The sequence below is a fragment of the Scophthalmus maximus genome, chromosome 4 (genome assembly GCF_022379125.1).
Source record: "Scophthalmus maximus strain ysfricsl-2021 chromosome 4, ASM2237912v1, whole genome shotgun sequence".
Taxonomy (NCBI): Eukaryota; Metazoa; Chordata; class Actinopteri; order Pleuronectiformes; family Scophthalmidae; genus Scophthalmus; species Scophthalmus maximus.
The window spans coordinates 10,204,644-10,232,492 of NC_061518.1; the positions used below are offsets into that span (position 1 = coordinate 10,204,644).

The following is a 27,849-nucleotide window of genomic DNA, read 5'->3' on the forward strand; positions in this document are numbered from 1 at the left end:
TCACCAAAAGTACCAATATTCAATGTGAAACAGACCATTACATGTAACACTCCTTTCATCAACAGTCTAACTAAGATGAAAGTGCAGATGTATCAGTGACATTTTCTTCAAGAAATAAAAGGAAATGTTGTCAGTTTTAACCAAATGTAGTTTAGTCCAGTGGTTGCCAACCCTGGGAGTTAGGCCCTAAGTAGGTGCGAGAAAAATGTGAGGAATTGTGATACAAATTTTTAATACATTTTTCAGGCTTTCTTTTCATATTGGAGAATTATTATTTGTGTATTTTCCAGATTAAAAGAACTGCTTACATCTCATTTGAAACAAGAACTCCTGAGTGAGGGGCCACAAGCCAAAACATTTGATAACTGTTTTACTGTGACAAGGTGTTTTATTTATTATCATTAAACTTTTCTATAAAGAATTTAAATCTTAATTAAAATTTTATTTAAGTAACAAGGAAGTATCGTTGTCCAATAAATGTGCAGTAAAAAGTAACATGAAAAGGAAACACTCAAGTAAAGTACCTAAAATGTGTGTCCCAGTGAATAGTTGGAATCCATCTTGACTGACTACAACATTAAAAGGCTGTTTACATTTTGATACATGAATAAAACCACAGGTTTATAAAACAACAAACAATAAACAACATGTACAGTACTTTCTGTCCTCAAAACACAAAAAAACAACTCAGACATATTACTCATCTTTGAACATGTGACTCAGCTCTGTTCTTTCCAGTGACATTAGCGAAATGAAAAATTTTGAAGATTAAGTAACAGTCTCACACTCACCACCGGACATGACTAATTGGTCGATTAGGGAATTTTAGGTGTGTTGATAAAAAGTCCATAGTTCAAGCTTTGTTCTGTCATTTTCTCTGTTGGCCCATACAAATGAATTAATGAGAGCGGTAAGCTGAAAATGTGCTTCTGTATTATTTGATTTCAGGCCATGCTAGAAAAAGGAACCTATGTCAGAACCTATTTTTAAGGTGACTAATACATGCTATACTCAGTGGTCATCGTAAAGTTGACAGTTTTGAAGTTTTGTGGGTTTAATAGTCTCAGATGCTGGGGTTTGCTAAATTTGAAAAAGAAACATAACTTTGTTTCATTACAAACATGCGTCTTAGATAATGTAATCAAAGCTGTTAGAATTAACAGTGAAGTGTGCCTTTAGTGACTCACTACTCTATTAGCACTGAGGTGTTTTGAAACACACCATGTGATTCTGTGCTGTAGAAAATAATGTTCTGTTGCAGTGCAGAGGCAGTCACAATAACACACTGTACATTGACCACAAGTTTAAAATCTGATTAAAGGTCTGGTGCTACCATGGCAAGCTAAGCAATATGAGCACATGAAGTGTGTTTCTTCCACTCTGTGGGGAATATACTGTAAATAACTCACTCTGTTGCTGTTGAAATAGTTTTTTCTGTGTGGTTTAATGATTACCGCATTCGGTTAAGTGTTGACCCTTGAACCTATTTTCAAATAGCCTCGTCTATTCTGAAATAGTGCAGTACATCTAGCTTTAAATCAAATACTATGAGATTATAAAATGCCTACTTTCTGCTGGTACAGAGAACCGATGTGCTTCAGCTTTTTAGTAACAGCAACAGTGAAATGTCCACTCCTACCTACTCGCTACTATTTCACCACAGGACCCTGAAGTATCCATTGTGGTAAAGAATATCTAGACTGTTAGTAGGGAAACTCTTATTTTATCCATTATCTGTGCCCTCTCCCCTCATTCAAAGTGATTCTACGATTATAACATATCTGACTTCATTAATCACAAGGTGGTGAACTCGCTGGAATGACTACGTGCACTTGGTCCACGGATCAGTTTCTATCCTCGTGGATAATTCAGCACGTTAAGAACACGGTGCCCACACGATGGACATGCTGCAGTGTCCCTTTCATTTCTGTGCCTGGAATTGTTCAATGGCGCCATCTGTTGGTCATGTGACTCAATTACATCGAGTTCCTGCTTGAATTGGTAATTGTTCAGTAGACCGATGGCACAATTAAATCAAGTTTGTGCAAAATATTGTATAATTTTTTGTAACTTTCACACATTTCAAAATCATCATTTAATTGGGTGCTTGATAATAAAACAGCTTAAAATAAATTGTCTATCTGCTGAATACCAATTGGTTTATTTGGAAAATATATTACAATTAAAAGTTCACACAGCTGAGTTTTTTTTATAAACTTTATTCATCTTTTGAAAAGGTTTAGTCGAACAGGCCGAATCCCATGTCGTCATCGGACTCCTCAGACTCTTCCTTCTTCTCTTCCTTCTTCTCCTCAGCAGCTGCAAAACAAAAATCACTTTGTAATTTCCTGCTATAAAACACCAAACCACATTTAACACCTATGCTTATGAGGTCACCAAGGTAACACATGAAGTCACTGTTTTATATTCTATGAAGGTGCAAATGAAAAAAATTCAACAAAATTACCACACAATCAAAAATGCCCCATACATGGGGGAAAAACAGATTACATTACTTTCATCCCATGGTAATTATCCATCTGGTTTAATTGTGTAGTTTATTCTAACATTTGAATTCATTACAATTGAATGCCTGATCAATTTGGCTTCATTTATAAGTATTAACATCCAGGGTGACGGTAGAGGCGCCAAATGTCACTGATGCTGACTAACAAGGTGCTAAGCTGCGATGCTCACCTGCAGCAGGGGCTGCGGCTCCGCCTGAGCCGGCGCCCGCAGAGCTGGCAACGGCCACGGCTCCGCCTGCTGGCATGCTGGCCAGCTTACCGTAACCTGAGGGGAGACACGGTTGGCAGACATGAAGCACAGGTGATAACATTGACACTCAGTAGCCAGGAACTGGACAGAGATCAGAAAAAGCATGTAGATATCGTTGATATAATTTGTAAATTTAGCTAAACCAATAACAGTCTAAACACCTTCTTTCCTGACCTTAAGAGTGACAATATTTCAATTTACTTAATGGTTATCATACTTCAGGTACACAGACAAATGATATGTAATCCAAGGCCCCATTATCCAGTTTGAACCAGGTGCCAACAACACATTCAGATATACAATGACATTTGAATAAGCAAAATATCAACATATTCATCGAAGTTGACAAATAAGAATTATCGGATACTCTCGTCAACTTGGCCCAAATTAACTGAGGGGTTAACTGCATTTTGCAGACGGGACTCGGGCAAACGGACAGCCTGCATCCAAATGTCTGAAAACTTTGTATTTCTTGGGTTTACGGTTTGATTTTAAGCAAAAATATCAGCGAATCCGACTTTGAGTAGTTAATTGCTTATATTTGTGATTAGGTCGAGGGTGCATTTCAATATTGAAATTGACAAACTCACCTGATGCGATCACCTCATTCACATTCTTGCCCTTGAGCTCAGAGATGACCTGTTGACAACAAAAAAAAGAACAATCTATATCAATATCACAAAGGTAGATAACCGGCCACTGGTACAAATGTAGTGACAGCAGCAGAAACAATGAAAAAGCAGGCTGCTTTGTACCTTTTCCATGCGGGTGTCATCGGCCTCAATGCCAACACTTTCCAGGATCTTCTTGATTTCCTTGGCCTCGGGGTTTTCATTTCCAGCCAAGGTGGACAGCAGGTAAGCAGCGACGTAACGCATCCTAAAGAAGACAAAAAAAAAGATGGACAGTTTAAAATGACATCAGATGTTTAATTGGGCAATGCCAGCCCGTTTGATTGAGACTTAGTAGAATGGAAGACTACTTTTCAACTCAATTTCACAGGAGAACACATTAAAACCATCAATGTGTCGTGTACAGGCACCATCTGCTCTGAAAGTCTCAGACTAAGTGTTCGTTGTAACCAGCTACCAACATTTATAATCTCACTTTCTACTCTCAGCTTCTCCCTCCATGTACATTGATTACAGATCACAGATCAGCATTAACTGTTTAAAATCCATTGCATGTTTCAGAATACACCAAACATCTAAATTTAAAAACTCAAGCCTGGTTACTTGAGGTACGGTCTCTAGTAAATGTGACACACTGGTTCTCCGGCAGAGAAAATCTTGGCTTGACAATATATGGAGCAGATCTATTAGCTTTATAACTGCTCTAATGAACTATAACCTAAGCAGCACGCAAAGAAACCAAAACACGTTACGTTGAAGCTAATGTTAGTGTTTTAGATGCCTGTCCCATAAGATTACTAATAATTACAATGCATCAACACGACACATGGAAGAACATCTTTGGCTAATTAAGCTACTGTGGCTATAGACGACTCAGTGGGTTTTCTGACCGTGTAAGCGGGACTTTAATGGTCTTAAGTGAGTAAATGTTTATCGTACTGACTTCGGTTGAATCTAGCGGTACGTGCTCAAACCACGTCATCAATGTGACAACAGGATCAAGACCGTAGCTGCAGCTTTTTACGCCCATGTGGCGGCGGGTGCTTCGGTCCGGCTAGCGTTAGCTTGGTTAGCTAGCTGACGCGACAGTGCGGTTCGGAAAAGAAAGACGCATCTGCCAAGATTTTGCTCACTGGTGACTTTCAGTTACCAGGGCTGTAGCTTTGATGGTTTATGGAGTCAGTTTACTTATTCTCCCACCGGTTACTCCGTTTGTAACGTTATAAAAGAAGACACTCACTTGAGCTACAAAGGCGAACGCGTGTTCTCTTCGACGTTAGCGGGCAGAAAGGAAGAGGCGTCGGTGGACGGAAACGGAAGAGAGCGCGTCTTCTTCTTCTTCGACGGTCAGAGCGACAACAACTTGATGGCGACCCCTGCTGGTCGCCCACTGAGCCTGCAATGCAATTAGAGTATGCTAATAATTTATGTTGGTGAATGACTGGAAAGCATGGAATTAAAAGTTGTTTTGTTGTAATTAATAAATTACTAAATAAATACGACAACCAAATAGCATGTCAAGTACAAAACAGACATGTTTCGTAATAACAACAATTATTAATGTAGTTTCAGTGGTTCATGAGTTCATGGTCAGGAAACATTCAAACCTTTGTTCTTTTGGTTGTAAAAACTGTGGCAGTCTGGACAAAGTGTTATTTCCAGATCTTCCTGTCGTTTTGTCCATCCCTGTATATCTGAATGTCTCCAATTACTTATGGATTCTTACTCAAGAAACTGTAGGTTCATGGGAAACACTTGAACTTCAGTTGTTCCTGCTTAGTTTCTTTGCTTTTTTGCATTGTCTAATACCTCGGGAACACTTTTATAAACATGAAGAAAATAATATTCTCTTAAGCATGATACTCTAAGTAAAACCCCATTTAACCGTAGTAAAGTACTTGTGAGGCGTTGAGGGTTCGGGTTGTGGTGCTGGGCAGAGACTGCTTATGTATAGGGCCCAGAATTTGGTGCTACACCCCTGTGTACAGCACAGTGCATCTTTAAACTTGTGTTTGTGTTTTACTGTAAATCAACATGAAATTAATTTCTTATTCCTTGTCAGTTACTGCTCCTGATCCCGTTTGCCCCCCTGCTTCATCCTCAGCCTCTGGCGCTGCAGCTGCTGCGACTGTGTTTGCTCCTCCTGGGTGGTGATTGAGTTTGGTTTAAGAAGATTTAAATCAGTCATGCATTGCAATAATTGCTAGAAGGGAATCATTGATGTTATTAGTAACAACCTGCCCTTCTCCTGGTATGACAAATCCTAAGTGGGTGATTGTGTCTCAGAAGTAAGAGAGGGTTGTCTACTTACTAGTTTCGATCCCCACGGTCTGCGTACCAAAGTCCACTGATGGCAATTTATGATTGCTGTGTGATTATTATTTTTTTTTGAATCGCTGTGTTTAGCAGCACTGTTTGAATGGTTTAATGTGATTTGTACTGGTGGTTGATACGACTAGAATATATAAATACAGTCCATTCACCATCATATCTGCTGAGAAAAAGGCTTGTGCACAACACTAAATAAAAAGAGAACCAAATAGCATGTAGAGTACAAAACATCTTTCGAAATAATAAAAAATTATGAATGTAGATTCAGTGGTTCATGAGTTCGTGGTCAGGAAACATTCAAACCTTTGTTCTTTTGGTTGTTAAAACTGTAGCAGTCTGGACAAAATGTTATTGCCAGTTCTTCCTGTCATTTTGTCCATCCCTTTATATCTGAATGTCTCCACTTACTCATGGACTCTTACTCAAGAAACTGTGGGTTCAAGGGAAACACTCGTTCTTTAGTTGTTACTGCCAAGTTCCTTTCACCAAGTTCCTTCTCCCTTCTGTGAAATATTTTCCCGCTACAATCAAGACGTGACAGTGATGGAGCAGTGAAGCAAAAACACTGAGGAGGCGGGAAAAGCATTTATTGGGGAGCCTGCTATCGACACATAACACATCAGCGTGACATTCTGTCAGAAAATAACAACTGTTTCAATAGCTGAGCATGAAAGTTCACACTGAGTTCATTCTTTCAACAGTGTTTGACAGCAAACATGTCTCCGTCTACATCAAGGGGAGCTCGCACTGGGCGTGGTGTGCACGCTCTGAGTGTTCATAAAACATTTGACACATGTGCCAGGCATGACAGTTATGGTGAAGTGTGAAGACTTTTATGGAGCCTGCCAGCAGCATACTGTAAGTCGTCACAATCATAGGAGACATGCCTATGAACATCTTGTTTTGATTACGAAGGGATGGGATTGGACGTGTCCTCTCACAACTCTCTCACCACTTTCAGTGGTTGTTCCTGATGTTTTTGAGCCTAAAGCTGAAATAAATGTTGTATGTGAAAGACGTTCAATAAGACCATCAGAAGTCCAACATTGAAGCACAGTTTATTCATTCTCCAGTCCAACTATTGTTACGTTCTATATCACAACCTTTTACATTCCACATAAACGTAACACAGTAAATTAGATAACACAACATAACACAACGCAGTCTACAGGTAATAATCCAAAACAAGCGGCGACTAAAACATTTCAAAACATTATCAAAATGTTCACAAATGTGGCAAGTTTGGTCTAAAAAGAAAAGACAAATCATCTCATATCTTGGAAAAGAAGCACCGATGTAGGACAGTTTCTCTTTTTAAGTCTGTGCGTTAATCAGGAAGGATTGAGCCGTTCTACATCAGTGCTGCGTTTCAGAGAAAGTCGGAAATACGAATTATTCCTGGTATTCATGTTTTAGGAAAACCACATATAAAATTTGAGAAAAACATCAAAAGAAAACTATTATAAAAAATACTTTATTGACCATTCCAATGTATAGACAAGGAAAATGTGTAGAAAGTTGAAGATGACTTCACAAACATTTGTGTCATTCAGTGGAGCGTGAGCCTCATCACATTCTTTCCTGATTTTACTATACATGTGTTGGTGTGTGTGAGCAGTGAACTAGATATCTAATGTTGGATAAAGACAAGTAAGGGAACAAACTATTCATTATATTAAGACGTTTCAACTTTTATGTACACCCCAAACTCTTCAGCTAAATCTTCTACCTCACAACAAACCTCTGCTTAAGGAAACCTATGGAATGGTCTACTACAGACCCACACGTCCGCACGAGCCTATTCTTCTTCTACATGCATCCGGACAATAATTAATTAGGTAGAAAGGCTAATATCACACAGGAATTTTAACTGTTAATATGGTCGTGAGCAATAGGGGAATCTTACAATAACAAGCATTGTAAATGTCTCACATTGTGTAACTCCAATGTCTTTGAGTGCAGCGGTTCGTATTACTTTAGATGTTTGTCCATGTAGGTTTCAATAATATTCAGTAGTAAAATAATAGTAAGACCTACTAATACTATGTGCTCATCATGAATCTCTCTCTTATATTATTACAACACACAACTCAATAGAGGTTGCTAGAAACCTTCCACTGAGAACATTATCCTGCAGGTAAATTTGACATTTAAAGGAACAGCAGACTTTGAGTTGACATGGAGGGTAACAAACAATGGACATATGTCGAGACTGCAACAGACAAATAAACAGATGTCCATAAGCAACTTGATTTTTTTTCTGAATTTTACTTCACAAACAACATTTTTAGTTCCAATTATTGAAGAAAAAAAAATCACAACATCACCAACTTACACTCCAATCTTTTCCTAATCTTGTACTGAAATTGACATTATTTATTTTTTGCATTTAGTGATGCGATCACAAAATCCCACACGTTTATTAGAGAGAAAACAATAAAAATATTTTATGACGAAAAGTACCTATGGACTTTAATACCTTTTAATAAGGTAACTGCAGTTTGCTGAAGAAATACATGTAACAGTAAGTTGCACTGGACCTTATAGTATGTTGAGAGATTGTGGAAAAATATATGCAAAAAGAAAAAAAACACTAAATGGAAAAACAAGAGAGAAAAGCTGTGGATTAACTACACCAAAAAAGCAGCTACAAAAACAAATGGAAACGCCTAATTGTGACGCCTTGGTCACAATAACTGTACAGCTGTTTATAGTCGTGATGCCATGACAGCATGTGCCAAAACACTTGACTGGATATCCATTTAACACTACAGAGCATAACAAAAAACAAAAAAAGATTTCTGAAGAATGGTACGACACACAAAGAGCAGGACATGTATTACACCATTCAAATGAAAACAGAAGTTAAGCTTTCCTGCTTTCAGGAAACACCCTCGTGCTTTGATGTTACTTTATCCTCCACCCGTTTACATTTCAACACCAGTTAGATAAATAACTATACTCACTATAACTATCTCATCGTTACCACCTTCCTGTCTCAATGATGTGATGTGTTGATCCTGAGACTGGACAATATTATGGCTTACGCAGCTAAAGCCTAGTTTAAGTTATGCTATATGCTATATACAGGATATTACATCTACAATGGAAACAAAACACTTATGTGGATACATAAGAATGCTTTTTCCCCCTTTGCTGGAAACGGAAGAAAAGTCTTAAAATAAAAACCTTTGTTATAATATGTTGAATAATTAAGTATTGTATAGAAAAAACATGACATGCTTGTTTGTGATTAACATGTTGCATGAAAGACTTGGACAAGTCGTTCATTTATAGTCCCAAAAATGTTTCTCATGACACAGATTAATACGATAGTTGATCGTCAATACTGCAAACACTAGTAAACCCTTGTACATACGTGCTGTATATGTGAATGTATTGTAGTATACTGAGGGTTATTGGCATGGGTTTGACATTAGCCTGCTTTAGACCACATATCAGAACTGCCAGCGACTGGCAGTGTTCAGTAATAAAATGTTTGTCATCATCCTTCTTATTTTAACATGATGTGCCATTTATTAGCCCATAATAAATATGGAACAGAGGACATGGTTGCCACTAAAATATGGGGGTTTAAAGCAGCAAAACCAACTGGTAGGAATAATTAAATAAAATCACCACAATGTCTTGGTACTGTATGGCAGTAAATCTGTAGAGACATATATGTGTGTGTATATGTGTATATGATGTGTATAAATGACATCGAAAGGGCAAGATGGCGGCACACGTAGCCAGATTATTTTAAATTGATTTTTGTACAACAGGAGGAAGTGGAGTCACTGTCGTCCATCTTTAGATCCAGTCTATGGTTCTGACTAATCTATTTACTAAATCATTGAAATGTGCGGCTGCAGTCTTGTCTTTAAATGTTAATCCTTATTCCGGCCTTGGTAACGTGGGTATAATTAACCATTACAGATCTAAATGATACCAGGATATAAAGTCCAAAAGTTGCAAAAGCTTGACTTAAGACACACTATTTGTTTTTTGTAAGACATGGAGTGACATGTTAAAACAGACAGACAAATAGAAACGAATGGTTTGCCAATGCAACTGATTTACAACATAATGCCCTAAAGACTGTAGTCTTGATGAATGGCCATATACAATGTGTGTTATATCAACATCTGCCATTTCATTCATTAACACAATGATGAAAGCTCACATTGGGCATTAACTGTGACATGAAGAGATTGCTTGATATCATGAATGTCTTCTTATGCTTTCCACTGTCACTAACTGATGCCAACAATACTAAGAAGCAGTTTTCAGAAAAGATCACAGTCAAATGTTAAGTAACTGACTTCTCATTAGCTACCTGACTAAATAAAAATATGACTTAAAGTACATTTCTGATTTATGTCAAGAAAAATGAATCACAAGCAGAACAGGTTTCATCTCGTGCATGCTGACTTGACTGAGTGTATACTTGTGTACTTTTATAACTTTGATAAAAGTAAAAAATGTGAGTCGGTGTGTTGGCAGGAACTCAGTTCATGATTTGCAGAGACCCTTTTACATCACTTACAGTACCTGATGAACTTGTTCATAGCATGGTATGACGGTGATGGTAAACCCAGAGAAAAAATAACTTAAAGATAATCCATCATTTTTGATTTGACGTGTCATTTCAGTGGTTTCCCTTATTATCAAACATATAAATATCTTTTTTTTCCTTTTTTCCAACAAATTCAACTCCTCGAAAAGCTCCTCCAGCTATTCTGGACTTGCATGTAGAGTGGCCATTAAAATGAAACCGTACTCAAACCCAAATTAAACAGTCTTTGAAAATGACCGCTGCAAAGCATATAGTAATTCCTGCCGCAAGTGTTTAATTACCAGTACTTGACTTTAAACCGTTTAAAACAAAACAAGAACAGTGAACACAGTACATAGGATGAACGTGTTTGCCCTGAGGCACTTGGTAGTGGCTGATAAAAGAGTTAAAAACACTACCTTTCCAGTCAAAGGAGCTCTGTAGACTGTCGCTAAAGTACTCAGTTGCATTCAAAGTGTCAATTCAAAAATAATGCACACGTGTGAGAGACCATCTTCACTCACAATCGCAGTCATGCTAGTGTTCCTCTGGAGTTGTAGTGTCTAGTGCAGTTACAACGGTGAATATTAAAAATGCTACAGACAGGGAAAGAAGCACAATGTATGGAATGTGTGAGTCACAACTAAAACTTTAAATTATGTATGTAATGTTTTTTTGGGCCAGGAGATAAGAAAAGGAGACTAGAACAGATGGCCAGAAGGCTAGAGGAGGAGGGACACGGGAGCTGGGCATCAACATTGGGAAATCCTACTGGGGATAGTTGTTCTGTTGCCGGCGCTTCGCCGACCTCATTTTCTCAAAGCGGGACTCCATTTCCTCTAAGACTTTGGGAGTGTACCTTACTACCAGCTTCACTGTGCCCTGAGCTGCTTTGAGGAGTTCCACAGCTTTCTCGTGGTGCTCGCCTTCAACACTCTGGGGGAAAGAAACAGACATGTGCTGTAAGATTATGTCACAGACATACAACCACTCATGTAGAGGTTTTTTTAATAGGGCATAGACCTAGGGCAATTGTTAAACTCAAGATGCACTAAATATGTAGGAACTTCAGCAGAAATAACCTCAGTATTTTACTGGTACTTGATACAGATCAAGTGAGTCTGATCAGTGCATCCCTAATGAGCTGTACCCAAATTGAAAAAACGATAAAGCTCCAATGGAACACTTGTGGAGTATGTTGTGATTCGGTGAATTTAAACGTACCACCCCGTTAACAGAAAGAAGCTGGTCGCCTCGCTTCAGGCCTCCATGACGGTCAGCAATGCCTCCTGGGATGATCCGTGAGATGTAAATAGGGGAATTTTGCTCCTTTCCACCCATTATGTTGAATCCAAGGCCTTCCTCTGTCTTAGGTAGTTCCACCACACGTGGGTGTGAGTGTCCCTCACTTGCTGCAAAAGCCGCCACAGTAGCCTACAAATGAAAAGGTGGTGATGTTAAACCCTTTGGTGAATAAATGGTTTGACATTAGGATTGGAAAAAGATGTGCAACAACAGGAAAGACAACATGGATGGCGACTTGTGTCTACCTTAGCTGTGGCGTTGGCCCTGACCTCAGGACTGCTGTTGATGTCCACGGTTTCATACACATGCTCATAAACCTGAAGGGACAATGTTGGGACACTATTATCATCACATCCCACCAACAGCTGTCCACACTTTCATAGGACGAACACAGAGAAATCACACCAAATACACTATTTTAAAAACACTTAAAATCAGAAGGGAAAACAAGTGAACTGATTTCTAAAGGCACAGTAAGGAGTTTAAAGAGAAACAAAACGCCCAGTGTCTCACTTCTCTGACAGCGTTACAGAATTCACTCTGTAAAACCCTCTGCAGCGCCTGCAGCTTCTGGGGAGGCACTTCCCCCGTTCTCTGGAGCTTATCGAGCAGTTCGATAGCACGGTTAATATCTGTCAAGAAAGAACACACAAGCTGCCATCAAGGTTTTTTACACTGATATAAGACTGCCTGACTGATGCCTGTGTGAATATCTGTAAGTCTGTAACAATACAAAACTAAAAGGCAAGAAACTATGAATAGGATTATCAAATGCTTAGTGTTACCACTTAATAAATGCCTACAATTATTTACCAATATAAAACTGGAATAATCTTGAATTCAATTAACATGTTTTTATCTTAATTGGGAATAAACTTACTCTGTCTTGCACTAAAGCACGTTTAACTCACCGGCAATAAATAACCATTGTTATGAAGCTGAATGACTCACCGGGACAACTTCCATATATCACGCTACAGAACAAGATGTGGTGCTGAATAATATGCTGCAACTTGCATTGAGTTAATTTCAGTGCCAGCATTGACTCCATATAAAAGCCATTTTACTCTCAAATTATGTTGATATTTTTGCATTTATTTTATCTTTGCACAATGATAGAATTCCAAGGAGAAGCAATGATTGCTTTAATCTGCACATTGCTACTGTGGACAATTTCCTCCAAAATACTTCAATAGATCCATTACAGAAGAGACTGTTCCACATTTTAAAGTATTAAACCTATGCAGGTTTGTCAAGATACAAATCTGGACACTGCAGTGGCTAATGTCCGCGTTTTATTAGAAGAAATGCTGAGATCGAATCGATTCTGTAATGTAAATGCTGCTAAAGATTATGAAGGCGACGTAACAACGCTTATTTTATTTGTGTGTGTTGACATATGTCCATCCTTTAATAAGACCATCTCGGTCAATCGACCATCCCTGATGTACCCAACGTTAGCTAGTTAGCTAGTTAGCTAGTGCGTCAAAGTGAGACAGTGTAGCCGTAAAAAGTGTCGGCAAAGCAGCTCGGTGACACGAATACACACGATGAATCCAAAGGCACACGAGTTGACTACACGATGGACGTCGTGGATACAACGTGTTTCGACTAAAGACGAAAGTGTGCGGTCCGAAACGACACTCACAGCTGAATGAAGCTAATGCTAGCTAAGCTAGGCTAACGTCTCTCCCCGGTATCACAACAGATATTCCCCAGCTAACGCTAGCTGGCCAGTTAACTTTACCTCTTTCCAGCCGCACAGGCTCCCCGAGCGATGCCATCCTGGTCGCGAGTGGCCGCTTGGCGTCAGGTAGATATCGCGTCAAACGCTAGTTATGGAAAACTAAAATTTGGTAATCCTGGCTGGCGTTCCGTGCGCTTAACTCAGGCGATCAGATTAGCCAAGTTAGCAGGCTAGGCTAGCTGCCAGTGTAGTGGTGCGTTCACTAATCCTCGTAAATTGGAAAGAAAGAACCCACCCAGCTCTGCACGTTCATCTCTGTAGCGGCTGGGTGCTCGTGAGAGAACACTGAAGGAATCTTCACTCACTATTCAGTCAGCCAGTGTTTTGAATTGTTTTCTCAGAACAATAGGAAAAATAAAATGTACAACAAAGAATGAAATAAATAAATATAGTATGATATAATATAATATAATGTTATATGAATCACCATGGCCTGGTGTAGTAGACAAACCAATGTGATTTATATAAGTTTCATTCCTGCATGTATTTCCATTCCTATACTTTTATATATTTCTACATTTATTTTTACATATCTAATATTAATGAATAGTTTTTTTTGCTTCTGCTCTTTCCTCCTACTCACAGTATCTAGCTTTATTTTATTTGTTTTGTTATGTACCAAATTCCTTTCCCCAACAACCCTACATGGGAACAAACACAATTATGATTCTGATTCGGGACTTGTTTTCCTCTCTAATACTACTGCGTAAAAAAAAAATTGGGTTTAACTTAAAGTTAAAGTCGTAGTGAGTTGTGCATATTGCATGTACTGATGATATTGAATATGAGGAAATGGGTAGTGCTCATCCTGTGCCTGTGTTTGGGGAACACACCACTGTGATCTAGTATCGTGTCACTATTTAATAATCACACACATCAACAAAATCAGCAATTGTGGCTTCGAGTATAACTCATCCATCTTCATGGATGCTCATAGTTCAGGGAACTGTGACAGGATGTCCTGTATATTTAGTGACATGTAAAGGGAGCAGCCAGAAGCTTCTGTGGCTGTTTCCTGTCTCCTAGGAGGATCAGCCTCTCTACTGTCATCTACTGGTCGACTGCAGCAACGTCATGACACTGAGCCTGCTGCTGCTGCTGCTGCTGCTGCTGCTGCTGCTGCTGCTGCTGCTGCACAGCTCTCTGTGGGCTCAAACATTCAAACAAGACTCCCTTTTCTGACCACACCCAGTTGGTGACAGCTGATGAAATATACCTGCTGTGACATCACTCGCTGGGGTGTGGCCCATTGATTGTCAAGCTTTTTCTTCTTCTTCTTTCTTCTGGTTTTTGTCTTCAAGTTTCGGTCATAGGCTTAAATAATTACCGAATGATACTTTCAGACCTATTCTCATGCATGATTTATTATTTCAAAAGATAATTTGTGCTGGCCTGCAAACACAGAGATCACCCTGGCTCAAATGCAACTATTTCACCAGTCTTTTTAGTCAATATTTTGATAATTGGAAGATAAAGTTTTCCATTACTTCAGCTTTGTTAAACAAAAACAGCCCAACACGGCTGCTTATGATGAATGGATCAGTTCAGAATACCTTGTCCCTGAAGATTTGATTCATTGTTCTGTATTTGAAGAAGGAATAAATAACAACCCCTTTTCTTCCCACGGGATAATAATTTGTTGGAGATTTATGACAGTGGGTCATTTTAGATATGATTCTACATGCCTTTCATTTTTCTCAGACTCTCTATTTATCCCCAACCTTTGGTGTAACAAAAGTAACTCACAGCATCTTTGTCGGGCTTCTCTGGAGGATCCAAATAAACAGAGGAGAAAGTGGAGCATCGTTTTCTCAGCTCACCAGAAAAAGTTCTCTCTATTCAGCAGTCTGTTTCACAAAATCTGAAAGTGCCAGACATGCTTCTCCGCAGCGGTCACACTTACCTTCAGGTGGATGAAGAAGAAAAAGTAAAATGAGGTGTTTGGATTACATTGTATGTTCCAAACCTTTGATGAAGTTTGTGTTTGCTTTGTTATATATCTTCTGTCTTATTCTTGTGAAATATGTCATATTAGGGGTAACTGTGGAAATGTTTCATGATATGATCTTATACAGCAAATTTTATTGTTGTCTTGCTACAACCTTAAAACTTTGGCATCCAGACTTGGCGAGCACAGGTCCCTCACTATGTAAGGCAAGGAGTTATAGTCTTCTGCCTGGAGGGTATATTGAATATGAAGCCATGCCGTCTTTCAACTCTGACACCAAATCCGTCACCTGGAGTGGCTTCTCCTTGCGATCACAGTGGATGAGCCGCTGCATTGAATCTGTGATGATTGTTCTTTTGTAGAAGATTTAAAGATGGGATCATCATGCACCAGTGAGAAAAAAGTTGGGTGTATATCCTTAATGTACACACATGTATGGGTGTGTGAATCTGCCACTGTCAAACTCGGGCATATTTCATGTGAACCCATAGTGCTTTTCTTGTATTGCAGTTGGAGTAATAATAATAGATAAGTAAAGCTATGAACTCTTGTGTATACATTAAAAACCAAAGTATCAAAGCACATACAGTAAGTTAGTGTTTCAATAATGTGCTGGTGGCGGGGGAGGAAGTGGTAATGGAGCATTTTCTACTTCTTCCCTGCTCAAAATAACACTGAGAAACACAAAAAGCTGCTAAATATACATTATCTCCACCGATAACGCCATCTGAATCGCTTTCCCTATGCATTACTCATTGCACTCTCTGCTTCTGAAACTAAATTATTTCCTTTCAGCCTGTGAAAATGTGAAACAACTTGATTCTTTTTTTTATGGAGCAGTTTGTGCACATTCATCATTGTGTGTATGTGTGTGTGTGCCTGGCTTCCCCCCGCCTGCCTGTCTATGTAATAAAGTTTATCCTGCCTAAAAATGCACCGTTGAAACTTTACCGACATTGATTTTGTTTTTCAGTTGCCTATAGTCATTTTTATTTCTTCAAATATTTCAGTTTAATATTGCAAACAACTTCACAACATACAAAATGAATATTATTTACCCAGAAACATGTCAATGAATAAATTTTATATATATATATATATATTTTTTTTTTTATATATATATATCTTGTCCTCTGGTGGGGATAAAAAAATAAACAGCAAAGCTTTGACAACAGCACCTTGACATAGTATGTAATTTCAACATTACCTTGAGAAGTTTAGAACAGTAAACAGATAAATTACTTGAGAGGAAAATAGTTTTCTGCTGAATATGTAAACGGAATGTTTTTTTTTTGGTCAGCATCATATCCTTTTTTTTTGTGGAGAATTTCTCAATTCACAATTGAAGCAGCATGCAAGCTTTTGAAGATGGAACTCTCTCATTCCTTGCCTGTTTTTTTCCCTTAATTTTCTAATTCTTGGCAACGAAAACAAATCACAATGTCTTGAGGAATGTGATATAGTAATTTAAACTGGGCGCAAATGACTGATCAGATTTTTTTTAATTGTTTACAAGGTCATGAATATGTTCAATAAATAGACTGTAGTATCACTTTTACTGTATAAACTTCATCTTTTTTTACATGCAGTCCATAAAATTTTCATTTGACGGAATAATTTACCCTGTTATGTATATATACAAATAGATATTTTCTCTTTATTCTCTTTTTTAAACTCTTCAATAAAATCTATACATTTTATACACTATCTCCCTCTTTTAATGGTCAATGTGCATACACATGAAGTGTCTATCCTTATAAACCGCCAGCCGATCTTCTTTTTGCTATCCATGGTGAGCGCTCGCACGTAGGACTGGGTTGTCCTGCATTGGGAATTATAATGCCGCTTGTCTATTCCTCTGCAGCCCTCCTTTGTGTACCCGATGGGGTTGCATTTGGTCTCATAAAAGTATTGCTTCAGTTGGCCATTGGGGACAGGGACCTTTTCCATGACGGTAACTGTCTGCCCAGACATGTCTATTGCCGTCTTTTTATCCACAGCTGTCACCCACTGGCTAATACTGTCACACACGCTGAGCTCTCCACGGCGTGAGGGATCGGAGTGTCGCCGCACCCTCATGGACATGTTAGCGGCATCCAGATAGTTTTTGTATTCCTCCAGGAGAAAGAGCAAGGGCGGCTCCAAAGGCACTTGGTTGCTGATCATCACCCGCGAGTCGTACAGGTTGACATCCTTGTTGTCGGCGGTGACCACAGAGGACGGGCCCCCACCTCCCTGGCTCATGTCAGCCCCCTGTCCAAGCTGTGCCGCCTCTCCCTCCACCTCCAGCAGCTCCTCTATCACTTGCTCAAACGTGTCTGTGAGTGAGGGCAGCTCCCCGCGCTGGCCTGGCCCGACACCACTCTGTGGAGTCCCATGGCCCCGTGCGCCCGCCACAGCAACGCCCAAGTAGCCTTCCGTCCGATGGCCCCGCATGCCCGGGGCGTCTCTCAGGGGCGCAGCTCTCATGCAACTGAAGTATGAAATAACCATAGTAAGGAACAGGATGGTCATCACTCTTCTAACCTGGTGGAACTGGAGGGGGAGACAAAGACAGCAAACAAGAGGGGAGGAGAGGGGAGAGAGAGAGAACGAGCAGTTAGTCAAAGAGCATTTTCAATGAAGTTAGCTTATTCTTGATCAATAATGCACCATGTAAGCCTCTCCTCTTATTTACACCCTCTTCTCTTTCTTTGAAAGCCAAAAAGAAGAGCCAATAGCTTTGAAATAACCACAAAATGTTTTGATTAAACTGATATTGGCACAGTGTTTGCAAACGGTTTACAAACTGTAATCATTCTGTTTCTATGTGAGGCCTGGCTTAGATTTTTATTTGTTGGCAGCGATGCACAAAAAAGCTGTGCGGCGCATCAGAGAGATTGTTTATTACAAAAGATAAAATAGAGATGTCACCATGTCCTCACCGGCTGGCTATAATTTATGAGCTTTTTTGTTTTTGACTGCTGTGTTAAACTGTAAACTGGCCAGTTCATTTCTACGTAGAGCGTGACGGGATGTGTAGTTTCATAATGGACAGGCGTGTCATTCATGCCTCACTACCTGAACTCCTGAGTTGACAGGTCAGTTTTGAAACAGCTCATACACCCCCACGCTTTGCTAAAAAAATGTAAATGTAGGACATTTTAATATTCTTAAACATCATGTTTATTCGGGCAAGTAGTTACACAAATTGTTTGTTTTTTTAATGATAAAATTGTCAGGTGGCAAGTAATGGTCACATGTTGGGTTCCAATGTCGTCATGGTGGACTTTTTTTCCGAAATGCGCTGTAGCCTATGTGTTTACATAAGGATACGATTTCTTTTCCTGTTTGTTTTGTTTGTTTGAGGAGCTCATGTATTGTCTTTTATGACTATGACAATACCCATGAACAAAATCACCATTAGCAACACACACCCCGAACCTGCAGCACTCACCGACTGCCCGTGTGCCAGATGCTTTGTTTGTGTCAGCTCTAACACAAACACCGGTGCTGCAGTAAAAAAAAAAAAAAAAGAAAGAAGAAAAAAACGTCTGTGCTCTTAAAAAAACAGTTCTGACACTGAACCGTAGAGTCATGAATGGGAAGCAGGAGTTTGCTGAGGGACACTGCTCGTATTTGGCCGGCGGACTGTCGAGAGCACTGCAGGATGAACTGCAAAAGGATGTCGTGAGAAAACGGAATGACAGAAAGATGTGTCATACCCCGCGCACTGTACAGCACCAATCTCAATGACCGGGCAGCTCACGAGCAAGGCAAAGCACTGCCGTGCGCACACACGCATCCCTTACCTTTGAGAAGCTCTAAGACTCACAGCAGTCAGCGGATTGGTCGGCATCCAACAGCCTGAGATATAAAAGCGCAACCATAATGAAAAGGAAAAAATCTAGATCTTGCTTTCCACTAGGGCCCATTTAAAAATAGCCCAGCCGAGGCTTTGACTGCACTCTGCATGTCCCTACCTGATACAGGAAAACACACCCAGCGAGCACACTGCTGCCCCCACCTCAAAATGGACAGGAGGACCTTTACAGTAGGGAGGAGCGAAAACCCCACCTCAAAAGCATTTGTTTCATTCTTAATTGGTACCTGGGGCCGTGGTTGCAATTAACCGACACTGCGCTGACTGCCATAGAGATATCTCGGCTAAAAATAGATGTGCTGGGAGTCTCACAGTCTCTATTCAAAATATCACATCCTTCTTCTTAATGAGCCACTCATTCCCCAAGCTCAGTGACGCGCTCCTCTGGAGTGTGTGAGTGTACGTGTTAGGGGGAGGGCATGGGGAGGGGCCGGCTTGTATGTGTTTGCAGGGAGATGGGGGTATTTTTCCCCTCACCAACTAAAACAACAATGAGGGCAGAACCGTGACTAAGTCGCTAATTAGCCATTATCCGTTGAATATTGTCAATAAAAGCCTAATCTAACATGCGGAAAATCAAGACGATTAACCCTGCAGCAGTGCTGAGGCTTTGGTTCCAAGAACAAGACATTTCTGCGAGGCTTCCCAGCACAGAAAATCACGTAGGCTTACGGGATAGAGGCCAGTCACGAGCTTTATGTGTAGGATGCATTTAGGCTGATATTATTATCAGCATCGAGCTCAAATGGTTCCACTTCCACATGAGGGAAATGACGGCAGAGAGCTGATTACTGTTAGGCGTCAAACTTCATGCTGGAAATGGTGCAGACGAAGAGTGCTGCATCTTCCGTAACAGACCACAGGGGTAATATTGCAGTAGCAGGGGGTGGAGAGAGTGCCGGCGTCATTTCGCAGCATAACAACCACAGATGACGTCTCTTCCAGGTCTCCATAGGGGAGAGAATGGAGGGGAGGAGGTTGCTGGGGGTAATGCCACTCAACAGTGTGCAATTGCATACCATTCCCCCGGGTATCCTCACACCGGGAACAACAAATGATTTTATTTCTATCTCTGTGATTTCCTGTTTCCATCAGGACAATCAATATGGCTTATGCTCTCAATCAACATCCTGTTAAAATGCAATAAAGCCAATGAATCATTTAATTGCTATGGGACTAGCGGAGAGGCTCCGGCTTATATCTACTAGAGGCTAAATGTGACAACTGATTGGTTTGCTCTTGTTTTATACATCCAGCGAAGGAACATTTTATGTGCACTGCAGGATTTCGCAGTTAATAAAAACGCGGCTTGTGAGTTAACGTAATGAGCAGGAATAATAAGGCAAGAGAGCAGCTTCATATGGAGGAATGTCTGGAATAGAATCTGCTCTTTGGAGCCGACGGACCATCTAACCTAGTCGTCGGTTAGATTATGAAAATATCTAACAAGTAAAGTGCAGTTTCCTCTATCCAGATTGTTTTAAACATACATTTTTTTTTAGATGAAATTCAGGTTCATAACACCCATCCAGCCATGTCAAACTCGCTCTCTAAATATGAAAGTGCTTCTGATCAAAAACATAAATCACTTCAGCGACGAGTGCTGAGCTAATAACCTAGAGTGCAGATGAAAAAAGGGGGCCTGCAATAACCGCTTCTCAAATACGCCTGTATTCATGACAACACACCTCGAGCATGAAACACCCAAGAACAATGGGAGCAGGTGAGTGTGTGCTCTGCTGTTTGGCTTGGACGACTCCGGATGACCACCTGTTCGTCTGCTTTGAGTGCACGGCTGGCTGTATGGCGGGGATATGTAACTTAGCCGCGCGTTTATTCTCTGTGCCAGGTGGGGATTAAAGTGATAAATGTCTCCTTTGACAGATGCTGAAAAGTTTCTCTAAAGCATGAAAGGACTAGCGTGGCTCGTATTATTACACATCCAGTAATGCTCCCCAGTCTCCTTCCACATGTCAGCACACTTTCTGGCTTCATCTTCGCTCACAGCGAGCGCGGTATCTTAGGAACCGTCGGAAGGGAAAATGAACATCACACAGGAGAGGTGAAAGAGGGAAATGTGCCCACTACATTTGAATAGAAATGTGTGACCTATAGCAACATTTCCCCCCCCGCCTGTACCACGGGGAGCTGTCTTCGTTCAGTTCCCGAAGAACTGCGTCGGGTCGAGCTGTTTACCTAAAGCAACATGTTTTGTCACGTTCAACGTGTATGAGCCCAAAGTGCAAAAAGACACACATGCGGCACATGATATCAAAAATGTCTACCCGAGGACCCCCTGTGTGCCACAATGCAGCACTTAAAGGAGGCATTTTGGGTTGTCTGCAGTAATGGCTGACACATGTGGAAGCTTGCTTCTTCCAGATCTGTTTTCAATCTGACACAGTTTCAGAGCACGTTTAGTAATAGATGAGCATTACTAAGGGATTATACCTGGCCTCTGGGCCAACCACAGCCACTGCCACAGAAAGCCCAGGTCTCAGATAGCTGCTGAGTGATCTAAGCTGTCCAAATGAGCCGCTGCGTCTCTCCCACCGTGCATGCAACAATGGACAGTGGAAAGAGCACAGCAGTGACATTTGGTACAAACGACTCGAATTAAAGACACTCACATGATCAGGGTTAACTTATCTCAAAAATGTTGATTCTCCTCTTTCTTTTTAACCTCAAATGTGAAACCTAACCACTAAAGTATCACCAACAGACCTACAGCTCCAGAAGAGCAACGCTGCAGTCCCCAACTACCTCCACTAGATGGCGTGTGAGACCGTGGAATAGTGAGAGCTCCTTTTTCTCCCTGCCATCTCCATCTCTTTCCCCCCTCACTCCTCTACATAGGTGGATAGAAAGATGGATATACATCTAGACAGACAGACAGACAGACAGAAAAGCCAAAAACAAACCCTTCGTCGTCTGTGTCCAGGACGCACAGGCAGTTTTTGTTGTGCGTAATTGTAAATGGGCTATAAACTTCACTTATCTGGTAATTTAATCACAATTCCGGGAAGAAAATGTTTGGCAACCATATTTGCATTTTTTGGAAAGAACGTCATTAACTCATCATAACACCATCACCCATCCAGCCCTCGTGCTTGGACGAGATATTCTCACACCGAAGCTGTTACGCACGAGCCTGTCTCCCCCACCACCCTATAAATGGAACTGTGTTTTAATCCTCGTTCACTTCATTATGTCCACGGCGGTGTGAAGTTATCCAGTGCGAGGAGGAGACCCAGCAGTGTGTGTTGGCCGACGTGGACTGGGCGTTAAGGTCTCGGGTTTCCTATAAAGTCTTAATGAGTTCATCAAAGTTTCTTTCTTTTTCTCTCTCTCTCTCTCTCTCTCTCTCTCTCTCTCTCTACAATGCAAAACACATAAAAACAAACACACAAAAAATATACAACAACTGTCTGGAGTTCGTGTGTCTGTTCACAGTGGAGGAGCCCACACAGCTCTCTCTCTCACACACACACACACACACACACACACACACACACAAACACTCTCTCACACACACACACACACACACACTCTCTCACACACACACACACACTCTCTCTCTCTCACACACACCCACACACACTCTCTCTCTCACACACACACACACACACACTCTCTCACACACACACACTCTCAAACACACACACACACTCGCGGGGACACGCTGGAGTGTGTCCAGCATATCTCTGCTGTATACGACGGAACACGACAAACCGGCCACATTGCCCAGGCTGCTCTAATCATGATGAAACGACGGTGGGGTGTTTTTTTCTTCTTCTTCGTCTCTCGAGATTACATCTGCTGAGCCTGTGCTCTCCACTGGAAACCCAATCAACATAATAACTCCCGTTTTTTATTAATGAACGGGAGGATAAGGTTACGCATGTCCCCTCTCGGGCTGCGGCGCTGTCTGCTCGCCGGAGAACATGACTTGATCGAGGTACTTTCAGACCCCCCCCCCAACACCTCACACACACACACACACACACACTGTCTTTCTCTCAAGCAGCAGCAAACACAGCCAAAAGAAGAAAAAAATGCTTGAAACAAAAACGTGCTCGTCCACAGAATATTAAAACCCCCATGAAAAAGAATCGAAGGAGTAGAAGCGGACACGTACCTCTCACGGTCCAGTCGTACAACAGACCATTCAACAGGACAGTAGTGTCATCTGGGACGCTTCGGACAACTCCCCGAGTCAATTCGTTTGTCTTTCTTTTGTTATACTTTAGCACTGTCTCTTCTCTCCTCCTCGCCGCTTGCGACTCCCGACAAGCTTTCGGGATATCTCTTCAGCGTTTGCAGCAAATAGATTCAATTATTGATGGTGGAAATTGCACGGATGAGGTAACGCATTCCCATGGCTGCGCGGCTCCGTCGGCGGGCTCGTCTGAAGCTGTCGCATGCCGGAACGCCTCGGCGGCACCGCGGGGATGAGAGACCTCTGGAGCCGGAGTGAGGAAGCCTCTCTCTCTCTCTCTCTCGCAACTACAGTAACTTTACTACACACGGTGACGCTGCAACATGTGACCTGCCGCTGGCTGACTGGCCGCCAACGAACGGCTGTTTAAACAGCCCCGAGGCGGAACTGTTAATGCGCGTTCAGTGCGCATTGTGCGCTCCCTCGTTCGTCCGCATGCACCAGCAGCACGGTGTCTGCGCCGTGTGTGTTCAAATGTGTGTGCTCTTCCGCATTTTGCTCGCTGCACAGATGTGGCTTCTTTCTTTCTTTCCTTCTGCCTTTCTTTCTTTTCTTTTTTTTCCTTCTTCCTCCTGAGGTTTTGCGTAACAGCGCGTCTCCACCAAGTCGTGATTACACCGCCTGCCTTTTGGAGATGCCCTATTTGTGTAAAATTAGACATTCAGGGGATTAAAAATAGGCATTTGTTGTACTGGTCTGCAGACAGCGAGGGGCCAGGGTAATCTATATCTCAATATGCTTTGGAAAAAAAGAAGGCATCTGAGCCTAAAGTATGCATTTGTGCGAGTGAACGTTCACCAATGAACCTAATACTTGAAAGCAGTATGAGTCCTCCTGCATCTGTATTACTTACAAGACAACTCTCACTGTCTTCTCCCATGATGTTCTCGGTGTGCTGTGTCATTTCTATCACACGCAAACCCCTGAATATGATGAGCTCTATGTGCAGGTTGATCATTTTTGCTGCTGTGAAATGAAAGTGCAGGTCTTGAAACATGTGCCAGGCACCGGAGACCAACAAAGATGTGAACTTATTGGAAAGAAAATATTCTGCTTCTCCTTTTCAAGTGAGCCATCTCCACAACAGATGGATGACTCCCCTGCAAGTGCTTTCACAGGTTATCATGGCCAAATGTCAGCTATACACAAATTAAAGTATATGCACACAGAGAACCAAACTGCTTTTCTTTTTGGATACTCGGTCCCCCCCACATCAGGGACAAACTGGGAACAATTAATGCCCCCATATAATGTAGGATTCAAATAAAGATGTCAGAGGAGCCACAACCTTTCAACGGGTGATGAACGTTTGGAAACTCCACTTCTGATGAGTGCAAGAGTGAGCATAATGGGGAAATAGCAGCTCATTATCCCTGTGACTTGGCCCCGGTCCAGTGCAAAGATTTATTGTGATGTGTTTGCTGTATTGCCATCATGATTCTTCCCTGCACGAGCTCCCGAGCTGGAGAGCTCTTGTTTGGCATGTAGCAGTATGGGAGTGGATGCACACACCTGCCTAATGAGTCACTCCCACCTCCAACACACCCGGGGATATGCCAAGATAGATATAGCCCTCCCCGAAGGCTCACAGGAGGTGAGGGCAAACTCTGGATGACAAAGAGTTGCATCAGCAATCACTGAGCGACATGACTCCAAAGAGGACGAAGAAGAAGAAAAATGCACACTGCACAAGGGGGCTGTTCCAAACAAGTAATTCATAAATAAATCACTTGGCATCTCATTAGAAGAGCAGAAACAACAACATGGTGTCTCTCTCATTCCTGCAAATGCAGCACAACTGAAGGTGGCGTGTCAAGAGAAGTCCTTTGGCTTTGGCCTGCACGTGTCTGAGGCTTGAGGGATGGGATTTGTGAATGAGATGAGTAAAATGTCAAAGCAAAAAAAAAAAGAAGAGTTGTGAGTAGTGTTAGGATGTTCTAGACTCATCTGACTCAGGGTCAAACGGAAGCATGGCAGCGCCGGCCTGGCAACCAAGGAGTCCTCCTGAAAACTGCTAAAGCGCAATGTCATCGGAACTGAGGTGTACGATTTCTTTAGGTTTAAGATTTCTCAGCACGGCGCCAGCGACAATGACTTCAAACCATCCGAGGTGTTCGGCGGAAACCTGTAGTCTCGGCATGTCATGTGGCAAATTTCTAGGGGTTTTCACCTCCTGCATTGGGCTGGTCTGCAGCAGCAGTTGGGTACATTCTCCTCTCACAACCCCCTTTTGTGCCTGTCTGTGCAGCAGAAAGAGGAAACAACCACAGGAGCCGACCAACACGACACACTTGTATAACCTTTCGAGGCTCCTCTTGCCAAACGCAGCACTGTGCTGACAGGTCCACGCTGCAGAGAGCCTTCACTTAACAAGTAGAATTATGCCTCCTTGTGCAAGACAGCCGCCGCGTAACATGGACGAAATGACATTTTGTGAAATGTCATTTTCACCGGGGATAAAGGAAGGCGACGGGCGTGTATATATATATATATTTTGATGAAAGTGGAATTGCATTCCTCGTCGAGCAGCAAACACGTCAACAAGAGGAAATATTTTGTATGAGGTCTGGATGACGTCAAACAAAGGACGGGGGCGAGCCGGAGATCAGCTGAGAAAAAAACTCCAGGTTGAATGTAAACTCAGTGCTCAGGTCTCCTATCATCGGATGCTGGAGTGAGGAGTTAATGCCATCCCTCCTGTGATGACAATAACCTGTATTGTAATCATCAGGCGCACACAGAAGACCGGTCTCCTAAGCTTCACACATACTCCTCCTTCCACGTCCTCGCACAGCTGATACATTATTTCTATAGTGGCAAACACTGAAAATCACTTCGTAGGCTATTGATCCTCTCTGTCTCTTTTCTTGGGTTGTGCTCCCCGTCACCGCCACGGCCGCCACCACCACCACCACCACCACCTCCACCACCTCCACCACCACCACCACCACCACCACCACCAGCCCTCCTCCCCCACAATCCAATATCACAACAGCATCAATAACCTTTGCATGGTTATTGAATGCTGCTGAATGAAAACACACTTGTCACGCCTGGAAATGACTTGGATGTGCAGAAACGTTTGTTATGAGATGAGAGTCCAAGTCAGAAAGCAGGGATTTTTTCTTTCTTCTTCTCCATTTTGCTAATCAAAGGAGGCTGCAGGAAACCAAACATGTGGCTTGAATATGATTTAATATGAGCGGTCCTGCCAGCATGTGCAGCTGCACATATACGTGTCGCTGTTTTACCTGGTAAGGGACACAAAGATGTTTTCCTTTATAAAATAATAATAAATAAAGTAACTTAAGTCACTGAATCCAAACCTGGGCTTTCTGGAAGTTTCTTGTATTCAGTGAAGTGCTGCATGTTTCACATGCTGAGGCACTTGAATGGTTTGATCGAACATTTCCTCAAACACACACACACACACACACACACACACACACACAGAGAGACAGGCGCACGCACGCACGCACACACGCACGCAGGGCATCATGAATCCCGCAGTGGTCTCACATATAAGAAGTCTTTTACAGTCAGAACAACTACATCCACTGTCTCTGATTAATTAATAACTCATCGCGGTTATTGGTCGCTGTAAAAAAAGAAAGAAAGAAGGAAACACGACCACGCCACTGTGACGAATAGCGGATAATTAAAGGTTTGGGGGAAAGAACTTGTTTAAACAAGCCTGTTAATTGGATGAAGGTGTTGATGATGATGAAGATGATGATGGTGGTGGCGGTGACTAAAGCAGCAGCAGCAGCAGCAGCGACGGCGGCGGGCGACGTAGTCTACATTTCCATAATGATGAAGATGATTAATTTTCGCTCTAAATATATCGTGACGTCCACCAAGCGTAGAGGCGAGATTTCCGCCATCTATAGTCCCGAACATAATCAATAGCCTATTTATAATTTATATCAGACACCGGCTTGGATAAATAGGCGAGTTATTACATTTCATGAATGAAAAACGTTGAGGCGAAGTGGGACGGCACAATCCGAAATCCGACATTTATTAACAACAAATACCTATTGTCATTTATACTAAGAAAATTGAGCGACCTTATTTGAAAACCACAAAAATCCCCTTTAAGAGCACGAATTGATCGCAACGGATTAAGAAATAGAAAAGACAAACAAAGGCCAACATTTACATTATAGAGAATAAAAAAAAGCAAAAAACACATTCGCCGTATTAAAACGGTACATCGTTAATGTTATCTTTATTTGTGCAGAAGGCATTTGTTGTTCGTTAAAGAAATCGGCCTACCGAAGAGAAATTCATCTGATTTTTCTTTTTTTTTTTGCAGAGAAACCTACCATCAGGTTTGTTATTGACGCCCACCCCAACTCTGCAGAGCTGAGAGTGCAGAGACTCAGAGAGAGGGAGAGGGAGAGGGAGAGAGAGAGAGGGAGGGAGAGAGAGAGAGAGAGAGAGAGGGAGGGAGAGAGAGAGAGAGA

General features: G+C 41.6%; 3 protein-coding genes across 10 annotated transcripts in view; all 3 read right to left on the reverse strand.

The window, feature by feature from the left end:
• Nucleotides 1-2,199: 2,199 nt before the first annotated feature.
• Nucleotides 2,200-4,792, reverse strand: LOC118302079 (60S acidic ribosomal protein P2). The gene is made up of 5 exons (XM_035627919.1): nucleotides 4,651-4,792; nucleotides 3,534-3,657; nucleotides 3,369-3,417; nucleotides 2,698-2,793; nucleotides 2,200-2,319 (listed from the first exon to the last, which is right to left on the reverse strand). The coding sequence occupies exons 2-5, from the start codon at nucleotides 3,654-3,656 to the stop codon at nucleotides 2,240-2,242; spliced, it is 348 nt and encodes a 115-aa protein (XP_035483812.1). The 5' UTR covers nucleotide 3,657; nucleotides 4,651-4,792; the 3' UTR covers nucleotides 2,200-2,239.
• A 1,988-nt stretch (nucleotides 4,793-6,780) lies between these two features.
• lin7c (lin-7 homolog C (C. elegans)) lies at nucleotides 6,781-13,564 on the reverse strand. Its single transcript, XM_035628380.2, has 5 exons — nucleotides 13,352-13,564; nucleotides 12,118-12,236; nucleotides 11,850-11,921; nucleotides 11,524-11,733; nucleotides 6,781-11,235 (listed from the first exon to the last, which is right to left on the reverse strand). Exons 1-5 carry the CDS (start codon nucleotides 13,386-13,388, stop codon nucleotides 11,068-11,070), a joined length of 606 nt encoding a protein of 201 aa, XP_035484273.2. The 5' UTR covers nucleotides 13,389-13,564; the 3' UTR covers nucleotides 6,781-11,067.
• Nucleotides 13,565-16,272: 2,708 nt separating this feature from the next.
• Nucleotides 16,273-27,849, reverse strand: part of LOC118302186 (brain-derived neurotrophic factor) — a 56,631-nt gene continuing 45,054 nt past the window's right edge. For 6 of the 8 annotated variants that reach the window (XM_035628135.2, XM_035628139.2, XM_035628136.2 and 3 more), the window contains one exon: nucleotides 16,273-17,834. In XM_035628135.2, the coding sequence (XP_035484028.1) occupies nucleotides 17,004-17,834 (831 nt within the window). In that variant the 3' untranslated portion in view covers nucleotides 16,273-17,003. Of the gene's footprint in view, nucleotides 17,835-23,299; nucleotides 23,866-27,849 lie in introns of those variants that run through there. The other 2 variants (XM_035628138.2, XM_035628134.2) reach the window with 2 other exon arrangements.